This window comes from Sardina pilchardus, chromosome 19, assembly GCF_963854185.1.
Source record: "Sardina pilchardus chromosome 19, fSarPil1.1, whole genome shotgun sequence".
Lineage (NCBI taxonomy): Eukaryota > Metazoa > Chordata > Actinopteri > Clupeiformes > Clupeidae > Sardina > Sardina pilchardus.
Window position 1 is genome coordinate 6,758,270 of NC_085012.1, and position 12,770 is coordinate 6,771,039.

Below are 12,770 nucleotides of genomic sequence, written 5' to 3' on the forward strand. Positions count from 1 at the left end.
GGGAGGGGGGGAGTGGAGTGGAGATGAGACTGTCTTTGAAAATGTCAGAGTTGTAATGCATGAATCAAAACAAAATGGAAGACGGTAATCCCGGTGACCATTTTTCTTGCTCTGTCGTTTGTGTGGTGCCACCAAAGGGCGGTGGCCAAGAAGGCACAAGGATTACAAGCTTGACTCGGGTCAATATTATTATGTCTGGTGGTAGGAAATGTCACATATACTAATGTCTGGATGTGGCCAGTGACACAAACTTGGGACGATGGATCTGAACGGAATTCAATTCCACAAGTGAATATGTTCCATTCAGCACTTTATCTTAAGGGGACAGGTAATCTACAGGTGAAAGGCTGGTCATCATCCTCTCCTTTCAAAGTGGTAGTGTGTGTGTGTGTGTCCTTGATTGTGCGCATGTGTGTGTGTGTGTGTGTGTGTGTGTGTGTGTGTGTGTGTGTGTGTGAGTGAAAGAAGGACGATGTTCAGCTAGCTCTTATCCATGTAATAGCAATGGATGTTAGCAGCCTTTTTCATTGAATGAGTATAAAAGCAATCCATCTGACACGCGGCTGATACCCCAAGTTCTTGGAAGAGATCACATGGCTTTGACAGCCATAGAGATGATGGCGAGGTTCCTTTTAACAGAATCAAATAAAAACCCTATACACCTAAGCTGCTTTTTATACCAGAATCAATGAAAAGACTTATTTCTTCATACAGTGTCATGTTTGTTGAAACCCTTACAAATATGATTAATTTCACCATCTATACTCGTCAAGCTGATGTTTCAGAGAAACCATTATTCCAGCATATTCAGTCATCTTTAAAAAAAAAAAAAAAAAGGCAGACTAAAAAAAAGCACTTATATGCTCATTTTTGGAGATCCAGAGATGCATCCACTGTCCACTACCTTTGTAGGGGAAATCGCAAATATTCAAGTAAGGGAGACATCTCCTTTTCCACAAGAATAAATCAGAATTTCTATTTGTGGTGCTATCTGTACCGGTAGACTTGTGTGAAGTATTGCACTGTAAGACTCATTTACCACCATGTCCTCTGGCCTTGCCTCTTGGCCTTTGTGGGCAGGTAAGGGGAGCTTAAGTCAATCACAAACTAAAAGGAAGGGTGGCTAGAAAACTTAATATGCAGCAGTAATACAAGGCAGCTCTCTCCCTACAATATGCAGATGAAGTAAGATGTGCATCAGGACACCTGGCTTCATTTCCTTCCACTGTTTCTCATGGCAGTGCCTCACTTGTGCTACCTGCTCAAGATGGTGGGTGCTGGTCAGTCGATACCTAGTCTTTAACCAGTGTTACAGTTAATGGAGTCACTGCTCTACACGTGTTCAATTTGTCTCCAAGCCAAGTAGAAGGGAAATCAACCTGGACCTGAGTTTGCGTGACTACTGGCTGTTTTTCTTTTGAACAGCACTCGCTCAAACTTATTACTCTCGTTTATTTTTGCATGGATTTATTCCTTCATAAATATTCATCCTGGTCTATATGTCAAACACACACACTCACTCACAGCATATATTGGAAAGCGAAATATTGCTTTTTTAATAACGCAGTCCGAGATTTATTGGCTCTCGTTACTATTGTTATCACAGTGGCTTTCAAGTAATCTATTTTAGCCACTGCGGGTATTTTTCTGTTTACAACATTGGAATTTCATCCAGTATCATACATCACACTCACCATGCCACGTGTGTTAAGAATCAAGGAATAAAATCTGCCTGGCCAAGCATTCCCTGAGAGGCTCCTGAAATTAAAGTCTGTTTAATCTAAATGGGCTATTTGCTGGGTCATTTGCATGGCTTAGCCCTGACATGTAATTGGGACCACGTTTTAAAAGGAGTGACATGCTGAATGGGTATGAGGTTTGGAGGCAAACACACACACACACACACACACACACACGCATATAAACAAGTGTATCTCACATACCTAACGCACACACTTTGATGTAACCACAGTAGTTGTCCATCATTTAAAGGCTTTTAATAAGTCCACTGAGATTAGAGTTGTGCGTGAGATTGAGAGAGAGGGAGAGGGGGAGAGAAAGAAGGAAAGAAATGAAATGGTAATTGCTATTGATTACCTATGCGTGCATATGACCCCCACAGGCTCATTCTGCATTCTTAAATCAAAGCAAATGATTGGGTTTGCTAATTTTGTGCTTTGGGAAGCAGGCTGAAGGCAAACACCTTGAGTGCAGACAGAGAGAGAGAGAGAGAGAGCGAGAGAGAGAGAGAGAAAGAGAGAGAGAGCGAGAGAGAGAGAGAGAGAGAGAGAGAAAGAGCAGTATCTAATTCTTACTAACGCATTGCTTACTGGTCATTAATTCTGATCCCCCCTCGCGGTGACAATGGAAAAGGGTACTTTGTCGCATTTTTCTTTTTCTGCTTACAAGAGAGTGTGTTGGCTTAAGCAAGTCCACCCACCTGACACACACACATGGAAAGAAAAAGAAAGCAGAAATTCACCAAACTGCTCATGACTCAGGACGGATTGTTAAGAAAATCCATTTAGGTGTGAAATAGCAGTCCAATTATACACACAGGCCTACTGAGATACACAAACACACACACACTCTCTCTCTCACACACACACACACCTGACTGGACCCCAGGGAAATTGAAATCCCCTTTCAGAGTGACAGAATACACCTTTATAATTAAAACTTTAGATGCCCTACAATATACACACACACACACACACACACACACATATATGTAGGGAAAATGATACACAGACACATTCACACATTTCACATCCATATCTGTGATAAATATTAGAATGAGGAGCTGAGGCCATTTTTGGCAGTACCCCTACATGGACCGCCGAATTCGACTGCACATCCAACAGCCCAGTTATATGCCACAACAGTGCTGTAGTGCCCTCTACTGACAGCTGTAGGAGATTACCACCAATTATGTGACACTACAGGGTTTTCCTTGACATTTTTTCATGGACATGTAGAATACTTCATGAATTGTAACAACTCTGCTTTACACAGGCCCAATGATCAGATAGTGTGCAGCCAAGGACTAAAACTAGTGTCGTGTACTTTCTCTCGTTGCTGCTTATGTGACCATCACACAGAATAAGTCGAGGAGTCCATTAAAAATCACAGGCAGTCATTCAGTCATGTGCACATGATTTATTATTTGAGGAAACAAATGACTCAACGTTAATCTTTTTTCTTTTTTTAGATGATGAAACACTTTCACACATTGAACTGTGCTTTTGTATGGGAAAGCATGGCATCAATCTCATAGGAACAGTTAAATATGGTGAACTTCAATTCCGGACAGGTGGAACTACCTCTCATCTATCCTCTTAGGAGAAAGTGCAGTTTATGGATCCCACATATACTGTATATGTACTGTATGTGTTATCTCCATGGCAGCAGGATGGGAGAACAGACAATAAGCGCAAATTACACTCGACTCACCTAAGACTGGCCACTAGCATTCGCCTACGATAAATGTTGGGGGAAAAAAAAAAAAAAGAGGGGTGACATTTTACAAAGTGACGAAATGACAAGTGTTTGGGTTACGGTACACTAATCAAACACATCGTCTGCCTCACGGCTAAGACGCCGCCGCCCGCCCGCCTCCTCCTTCTTCTTCTTCCCTCCGACCTTTGACCTCTGACCTCTGGCCCCTGCAGGGCGGGACGCTCAGAGGGTGGAGGCGTCCAGATCTTTGGGTCGGTTGCGGACCACGTGCTCCAGCTGGCCCGAGTCGGAGACGTCGTAGCTGGTCTTGTACTTGGCGAGGATCTTCATGAGTGGCCGCAGCTTCAGCCACCACTGCTCTTTAGGGATGCGATGGCTGCGCAGGGGAGGAGAGAGAACCGTCAGGACAGTCCTGCACTACTACTGTAGACTCATGCAATGGCACTTAGTTAAATAAGAACACATCGAGGGCTGAGAACCAAAGCCACCACTGCTCTTTAGGGATGCGATGGCTGCGCAGGGGAGGAGAGAGAACCGTGAGGACAGTCCTGCACTACTACTGTAGACTCATGCAATGGCACTTAGTTAAATAAGAACACTGGTACAGGAGATTAAAGGCCATTTCAAACCGAAGATTCGCGACGGTCTGAGACGGTTGCGGAGAGCAGTTGCGGCGGTGTGAATCAAAAGCTTCAAGCCGTCGCTAAACATTCAACATGTCAAATCTTAGTTGCAGAGTTTTAGAACACTTTTGCGCGGAGCTATTGTGACATTGGCTAAAAACGTCTATCTTGTCCTCACGCCTAGACTGTTGTTATGGTAACATTGTTGCCGTTTTAATGTCATTGCAGTGGTCTGAACGCCCCAGTTTTAGAACACATTGTTGCAGAAAGTTGCTGGTTTTTAGAATGTTGCAGCTCGTCTCGTCGCGGATCTTGTGATTGAACTGGCCTTTACTGACAACTTATTAGAAACCAATGAACAAAGAGGCACAATGGGGAATATTATGAGTACGTGACTTTTGAACTGGTGTGACATCAATATCCGTCTGAGGAGCAAACTGTGATGATTATCTTTTCAAATATTCGTGGGGGATTTGTTTGGAGTTCAATTCAGAAATGCTTTCTGCCATGAAGATTGTATAGTTAATTCCATCGTTTCACATTATTTCTCATTGATGAGTGTTGAATGAATTGAGAATGACAAATATATTTTTTTTTAAAATGTTTGGGACAATTGGTAGTATTTTAGCTTTCAGCAGACTGAGGCTGGAGAATGTTCTTATAATATTCTTGGCCATATTTTAGTATGTGTGCACCTGCAGCAAGTAGTTAAGCTAGCCACAGTCATGGAATCTTGCTTCGCAAAGAGCAAAGAAATCCTGTTATTGCTTAATAAATCACTGTGACATTGCAAATAACAATGTCTCTACCCAGTGCATGTGTAAGAAGAGAGATAGGCATAGTTGAGGTGGTAGTGAAAAGATGTGGTTAGATAAGCAGGGTTTTGTGAGCTGTGTGTGGCAGTGGAGGGGTGAGTGGTGGGTGGGGGGGGGTTGAGTGGCAGGGGCCTTACATGGAGTCCGTCTCATCCTTGAGCTGCACAACGGGCTGGAAGATGAGCGCACGCCGCCGCATGCCCAACAGACAGCACGAGTCCTCGGTGTTGGCAAACACTCTCCCTGGACGAGTGCACACATTTCACACACACAAACACACACACACACACACACACACAGAGACAGACATTTGATAAAAAAAATTAGTACTTAAATCAGTGAGCGATATGTTGTAATCATACTGTACAAATCTTACAAACGCTTGACATTTAGAAACATATTATTACTGCTGTCTTCTACATGAGTGAATGAAAGGTTAGTCCTGTTAATAATGAGTTATGAATACCCTCTAAAGAGGCCCTGACTAAAATGATATGAATGATATGCTACCTGTAGCACTCAGCAAGCCCCATAAAACTAACTGCATCTTAACTGCCAATTGCATTCACATACAGCGCCATTTGTCTGTATGCAATGGTCAGGATTGCCTTTAAGTGATTGTGTACTGTATCCAGATCAATAGACTGTCATCTTCAACTTAGAGTTTATATTTCATCGCTGCAGTTAATTTTATTTGGGGGGGAATGCAAATATGATCGATGTTTTAAGAAAGCCAAGTAAAGCTGAAATTAGTTACCTTCATCTGTCATCCAAAAGTATAGCAATAATATAAAAGCAGAGACAGAAAAAGTCTTTAACAGCAAAATCAACACTGTACATTCAATTCACATGATTAGTTACATCACACGTTTTGCAAGCTTTTTTTAATGCATAGCTATGGTCTATGGCTCCATAGCTATGGTGATACAAACACAAACAAAAAAACACACAAACACACACACACACACACACACACACACACACACACACGGTAGTAAAGTACACATTACATATCTAAACACTTTACACAACAAATCTCTTAGCACTACGCAGTCTTAGCCCTCATTTGTGTTTGTTCATTTGTCCTGCCGCTGCAGTAGAAGTGAAAGGGTCCTTGTATGTACCTTGCCTGTATGTCTCCGTCAGCTTCTTGGTGATCCACTGCATGGCCTTGGCAGATATCTTGGTCCCAAAGTTGCGGTCGAATGGAGATGGTGCACCTCCCTTTGGTGAGGGGACAGAAAGGTTTGTTATTCACTGCTGGAATGTCCTTGCCGGCCCAGACAGTTTCATTGGCCTCACTTAACCATGACCTACTACAATGGCAGACAGTCCCATGCAATTACTCAGTGGTGAATGCCAAGCATAGGAAAGGGCTTTTGGATTGTTGCACATGAAGATTTATTACTTGAGTAGGCTACAGTGATTTTCTTCAATCACTAAACCACCAAAGGGTTTAAACTACTGTAGGGCTGTCAAAATAACGCATTCATTTCGATTAATCACAGAGAAAATAATGTGTAAATAATAATAATAATAATAATGCTGATTAATCACAGTCCATAGTGACCTCTGACCCGGAGCAGTTCTAGCCATAGTGACTGAGTTATGCAGACAAGGAAGTGTCGCTTAGGCCAGTGAATGCCACTGTTGACAGGAGTATGGTTTCTGCAGGAAGTGTTCTGTATCATAGGAGTTTGTCAAGTCTGAAACATCACCTCAACGTCTTAATAAATTATCTATCTATCTATCTATCTATCTATCTATCTGGTCACCTGAAGTTATGAGATAGCACACCTCTTGACAAAAATAGCTTAAATAAGTAACGCTAGCAGCCAGTCTAGTCAAGCGACTCTATGGGCGTTCAGACTCAGAGTTCAGTAGACTTGTCGTTTAGGCTACTTACTCCACCGTATCTATGGCTGTCTAACTCATTGATTGGACTGCAGGTACTGCAGGAATGGAAAACAGAGGCGACCCAAAAGCATTATACACAATCCACTGATCAATCAATCAAGCTCACGGCTGGGTCTATTTGTATTGAGTCCCTCTCTCTATAAATGGGACTCATGTGATAGCTGCACATTGAGTTGATCTGTGAAAGCAACGTAGCTATTGATAACTCTCTCTCTCTCTCTGTGTGTGTGTGTGTGTGTGTGTGTGTGTGTGTGTGTGTGTGTGTGTGTGTGTGTGTGTGTGTGTGTGTGTGTGTGTGTGTGTGTGTGTGTGTGTGTGTGTGTGTGTGTGTGTGTGTGTGTGAATACGTCCATATGTCACGTGGTGTACATGTGTTTTAACCTGCTGCATGTGTCCAAGGACGTTCTTCCTGCAGTCAAACACTCCCTTCCCTTCCTCTGAGTACAGCTGGTAGATGAAGTCTGTGGTGTAGTTGTCATTACAGTTCTCATTCCTTCAGGGGAGCAAAAACATGATCAATCACACACTCTCTTCGGCTTCTCTCTATGACCTCTGTGATAAAAACAAAACCCTTACCTCAGCACCAGTCCTCTCTGAATGCTGGTCTTCATCTTGTCCGTCAAGTGCTCCACATTTGCCTGAAACACCACCATTATGTTCCATCAGAACGTGACCAGTAGAGGGCACTGTTGAGAGCTTTTTAATATTGTACATTTTCTTATCACATCTGATGATGATTCTATGATGCTGACAACAATAGCAAGAAAGAGAGAGAGAGAGAGAGAGAGAGAGAGAGAGCGAGAGAGAGAGAGAGAGAGAGAGAGAAGATTGTAGACACACTCAGTGCACTCTACCTGTAGCTCTCTGATGTCAAAAGGCTCCTCGTAGATGTAAGCTGCATCAGCTCCTGCGGCCAGCCCCCCCACGGTGGCCAGGTAGCCACAGTAGCCGCCCATCGTCTCGATGATGAAGACGCGGCGTTTGGTACCGCTGGCTGACTGCTTGATACGATCGCACGTCTGCATGCACGAGTGTGCATCCACGCAGACAAGAAACACACACAGAACCACATACGCACGCACACATACGCACGCACACACACACACACACACACACACACACACACACACACACACACACACACACACACACACACACACACACACACACACACACACACACACACACACACACACACACACACACACACACACACACACACACACACACACACAGTTTTAGTCTTCTGAACTCAGCTTGCACTCCTCTGGAATGCTTCATGCTTCATCACAGTGATTACCCAACACTGGCTCTTTCTGTCTCTCTGCATGGCCAGGGAAAAGCTAACAATAGCTGCAAAAACAAGCAGACATCTCACTCGCTGCGCTCTCTCTATTCATTCTGGTATCTGGTATGTAGCAGCCTGCAAGGCCACATTTTCAGCTAAACTCAGGATATTTGCTCATCCACAATACTGCTTGCTGTCCAGAACAATGGCATTCTTGACTAAGCACTAGATTCACTACCCATATTACCTGACCTCTCTCAATCTTATCTTCAATTCAAGAGCAAACACAGACATTGCACACCATTACGGACATGCTACTGTACTTGCGAAATGATTAACTATTTAAGATTTTGGCCGAGAACAATCGCTGCAAGACCTAGTGACGGCATTGGGCAATCCTCCGACAAAAATGCCACTCGACAACGTGCAGCACTGCACTCAGACACAACAACACTTGGAGCAAAATCAAGCATTCATCATGATAAACCACAAGATCGAAACTAAATAAAAAGTTCATAATCTGTGTGTATATAAAAATGCAACCACAAGTGACATAAAATGTATAAAACTATAAAAAATCTGCATTGACATAAAATTTTAATAGAAGTATTGTGCAAGCCGGGAAAGGCACTGGGCGGCTTACCTCCACGATGGCATTGAGGGCCGTGTCGGCCCCGATACTAAGGTCGGTGCCCGGCACATTGTTACTTATGGTGGCAGGCAGCATACACATGGGGATGCAAAACTCCTCAAGCTTGGTACGAGCCTCAAAGAGCTGCGTCAAACACTCAATTGCCTACAGCCAGATCACGACACCAGCAAGGCACACACATGTACACACACACACACACACACACGCACAGACGCACGCACAAACACACAAACATACACACTTGAGTTAGAGCAGCTGTGGTGGGCAGTGGTGGTGGTGGTGAGGGGGGGAGGGGGACAAGAGAGAGAGAGAGAGAGAGGAGAGTGTGTGTTGGCAGAGACAGAGAGCACCCGGAGTCCTGCCGCTCGCCCGCTGATGGCAGTCATGGCTCCCCGCTAGTGGGGGGTGGGGGGGGGAGTGGAGGGGGGGGGGTCGGTGAGCTGTGGAGGTGGTGGTGGTGTGGGAGGTGGGCATGAGAGGAAGTACAGGGGGTGGATGGTCTTCGGAGTCACACACGTACGCACACACAAGCTCGCAGACACACACACACACACACACACACACACACACACACACATACGTACACACGCACAAGCATGTACACGCACACACACGCACACACGTGCAAGCATGTACACGCACGCACACATACACACACACACACACAGAGGTACACACGCGCAAGCATGTACACGCACACAAAGTGTGACTGCGCGAGGACTCTGGACGGAGGACGGAGGGCGGAGGGCATGACACACTGGCACTGGCAGCAGCTGGGCAGCACACACAGCAGGTCCAATGCAGCATGAGGGGGTGTGGGACAGAACCGCTGGTCTGCAGATGAGGATGATGATGGGGATAGGGGACACGGGGGGGGGGGGGGGGGGGGTTCTGCGCTGGGGTGAAGTGGGGGGGGCAGAACCACTGGTCTGCAGATGAGGATGATGACGGGGATATGGGACACAGGGGGGTTGCGCTGGGGTGAAGTGGGGGGGGCAGAACCACTGGTCTGCAGATGAGGATGATGATGGGGATATGGGACACGGGGGGGTTTGCGCTGGGGTGAAGTGGGCGGGACAGAACCACTGGTCTGCATATGAGGATGATCACTGGGACACCTACTGTACGCTTCCTAACTGACCTCTTCAGAGGCCTCCTGATCCTCTACTCACTACTGGTGGCTCACCCAATGCTCTTCCTTCCTCATTTCGCTTACACACACACACACACACTGGTGTTATCTCTTCACACTATCTCTTTCCAAACATCTTTATGGCCATATCTGTAAGGACCCGTTAACCACAAATCATCACAAGTTTTTTTTTTTGTGAAAAGCTTTTTCTGACTTCATTAATGCGTTAACATATGCTACAATATGAGAGGTGAATCGCTTTTTCTGACTTCTTTAATAGGTTAACATATGCTGAGAGAGGTAAATCATGTTAGACGTTCTGCTCTAATGGCGGCGACTGACACGTCAGCACGGTTGGCGTTGTTAGAGAGGCTCACAGTCAGATCCTAAATACTGGCACAGTTGCCTGTGTAATCAGACCAAGCTGTGAATCTGAGACTAGGAGACTGTGGTGACCTAACTCAGTGCAAGTCTACTGTGATCTAAGTGAATTCTACTGTATTCTCAGCAAATATTATTTGGCAGCAACTACTACACCTGTTTGCTATAAAACCTGCATGCCACTTGTTGTTGGTGTTTGTTAGCATGTGTTGCTGATGGGGTTGGAGGTGGATGAGGTGTGTGGGGGGGGGGGGGGGGGGCAGTGGTTGGAGGGGAGGAGGTTATTAGGCTGAGTAACATGGCAGGCACAGACACAGCCGACAGCACAGCATGCCCTTTCCATGTCATCACCAAGCACTTACCTGAGCTCCCCTCCCGAGCTCTACCAGGCCTCGCCTCAGCAGCTACTGTGGCCAGGGTTCAGTCCAGCCCAACACTCACTGCTGTGGTTTAGTAGCTCATTCACATCTGGTACAGAGGAACTGCTTAGCATCATGTGTGCCAGTGTTCAATGACTTTTTTAGCTTTATGAAATTGGCGAATGACATATTAGTTGCATATTATCAAGATGGGTTAAGTCATTTTTTTTTTTGATTGGGATTTCAGTTGTGTTCTTCAGGTGAACTTGAACCCAGTTGTGCCTACTTTGATGATGCTGCTGCTGGCTACTTCTCATTGGCTGGCTGCTGGTAAAGAGGGGAGCTGATAGGAGAGGGGGGTGGCGGTTATAATAGCAGCGCCCCGCCCCTCTCGAAGTTGAGACGATACGATTGGCTGCCAGGGTTCACGGCCAGCCAGCCAGCCAGCCCGACTTACGTCAGTGATGGCGTTCAGCGCAGTGTCTGCGCCAATGCTGAACTCTGAGCCCGGAATATTGTTGGAGACTGTGGCGGGCACCACGACCATGGGCACACAGAACTCGTCATATTTCCCACGGGCGGCTAACAATTCCAACAGTCCCAGGTAGGCCTGTGGGCATGGCAGAGCCGGGCATTTAGGACTGGCACTGCCAAGGGCTGAGGAGGTAGTGGAGGAGGAGGAGGTGGGTGGGCAAAGTGGAGACTGGGGGGGTTGCTAGGAGACAGGGGTGACGGACTGATGCGCCGAGGGGAGGAGCCAAAGGCTATTACAGCGGGCAGCGAGAGGACGGACAGGTACCACTCCGAACACACACACACACTAACATAAATACACACACACATATATATATAGAGAGAGATACTGTATATACACAAACTTATATTAATCAAATATCATAAATACATGGTACACAATTATACATACATGTACAAATGACAAATGCAGTCACTCAGTGTTCTCTAACTATACACACCAACACACACACACACACACACACACTGGATGGACAGCAACAGATACAGTATGACATCACAAACACATGGGACACACAGTGTAATCTTAAACAAGAGACAAACAAACAGACAAACAAACAGGATAACTTAAAAGCACAGCACTCTCAGACAGAGAAGCACACAGAGAGAAGGAAGAGAATCGTAACAGAGAGAGAGAAGAGAAGAGAGAGAGAGAAGAGAAGAGATGAGCCTTTTACAGGAAAGCATGAAATGACTTAAGGAGAAGAATAAAAGCAGCTGAATTCATTTCTACATGTCAGTTTTACTGGGGGAATATTAAATGAATTATGTGTCTACGTGAGCTCATTTGTATGATGTCATTGGCGCTTTAATACAATCTAGTTATGAGAGATTAACAAGCACAATCTGTAATTGATATTTATGATGGCTTTGCTCAAGTAAAAGGATCATTTGTGAGAGCAATTACCATCTCGCATCAAAAAGCCAAAGGGCCAAAATAGATGATATCTTTATCAAATATCACAAATGTTTATAGCTGAAAGTAGATATAGTAGATTCTATAAAATTGTAGTAATTACTGTGCATATTACAGCAATACAATCATTGCAATTACCTCATATATATATAATGGATAACAGTGTATTTCATCTCAAGTATATCAATGTGAATGAATTCATATGGTGTAATCTGCAATTGCAAGGAACAGGCTGAAGGATCAGGACAGGCCAGGTTAGTTAAACATTTCCATCAATTTAACAATAGCCCAATAACAACAGTTAGATAAAGGTATTTGGTCTTCACTGAACGAACACACATGTGTGATGTTTCAAAGCTATTTTAACATATCAATCCTACTAGGGGACAAATAAGATAATAGAATTTTCACATTGCAAACTATTAAGAATTAAGTCATACCTCAAATCCACCAATGACAAGCAATGCATTGATGTTGTTTTTCCTTATTTGTTCTGCAATTTTGTCAACATGTTTAGCGGGAAGTGTCCTAAAACAAAGACATATACATAGACTTCAGCACCTGAAGGCATACACCAGTTACACTTGTAGTTCAGGAAATGGTCAGATGTCAAGATTGACATGGCCATACAGTGGTTGTCAATCATATAAAACATTCTGATAGGCACAGTAAGAATGCATGGAGATCAGCTGAT

The 12,770-nt window shown here is 44.6% G+C and overlaps 1 protein-coding gene across 4 annotated transcripts in view; it reads right to left on the reverse strand.

Annotated features, from left to right (window-relative positions):
* Positions 1–3,139: 3,139 nt before the first annotated feature.
* Positions 3,140–12,770, reverse strand: part of pfkpa (phosphofructokinase, platelet a) — a 25,462-nt gene continuing 15,831 nt past the window's right edge. For 2 of the 4 annotated variants that reach the window (XM_062520790.1, XM_062520791.1), the window contains exons 15-22: positions 12,517–12,604; positions 11,084–11,236; positions 7,669–7,833; positions 7,391–7,452; positions 7,196–7,307; positions 6,022–6,121; positions 5,035–5,140; positions 3,140–3,835 (exon numbers count right to left, since the gene is read on the reverse strand). In XM_062520790.1, the coding sequence (XP_062376774.1) occupies positions 3,682–3,835; positions 5,035–5,140; positions 6,022–6,121; positions 7,196–7,307; positions 7,391–7,452; positions 7,669–7,833; positions 11,084–11,236; positions 12,517–12,604 (940 nt within the window). In that variant the 3' untranslated portion in view covers positions 3,140–3,681. Of the gene's footprint in view, positions 3,836–5,034; positions 5,141–6,021; positions 6,122–7,195; positions 7,308–7,390; positions 7,453–7,668; positions 7,834–8,745; positions 8,899–11,083; positions 11,237–12,516; positions 12,605–12,770 lie in introns of all 4 variants that reach the window. The other 2 variants (XM_062520789.1, XM_062520792.1) reach the window with 1 other exon arrangement.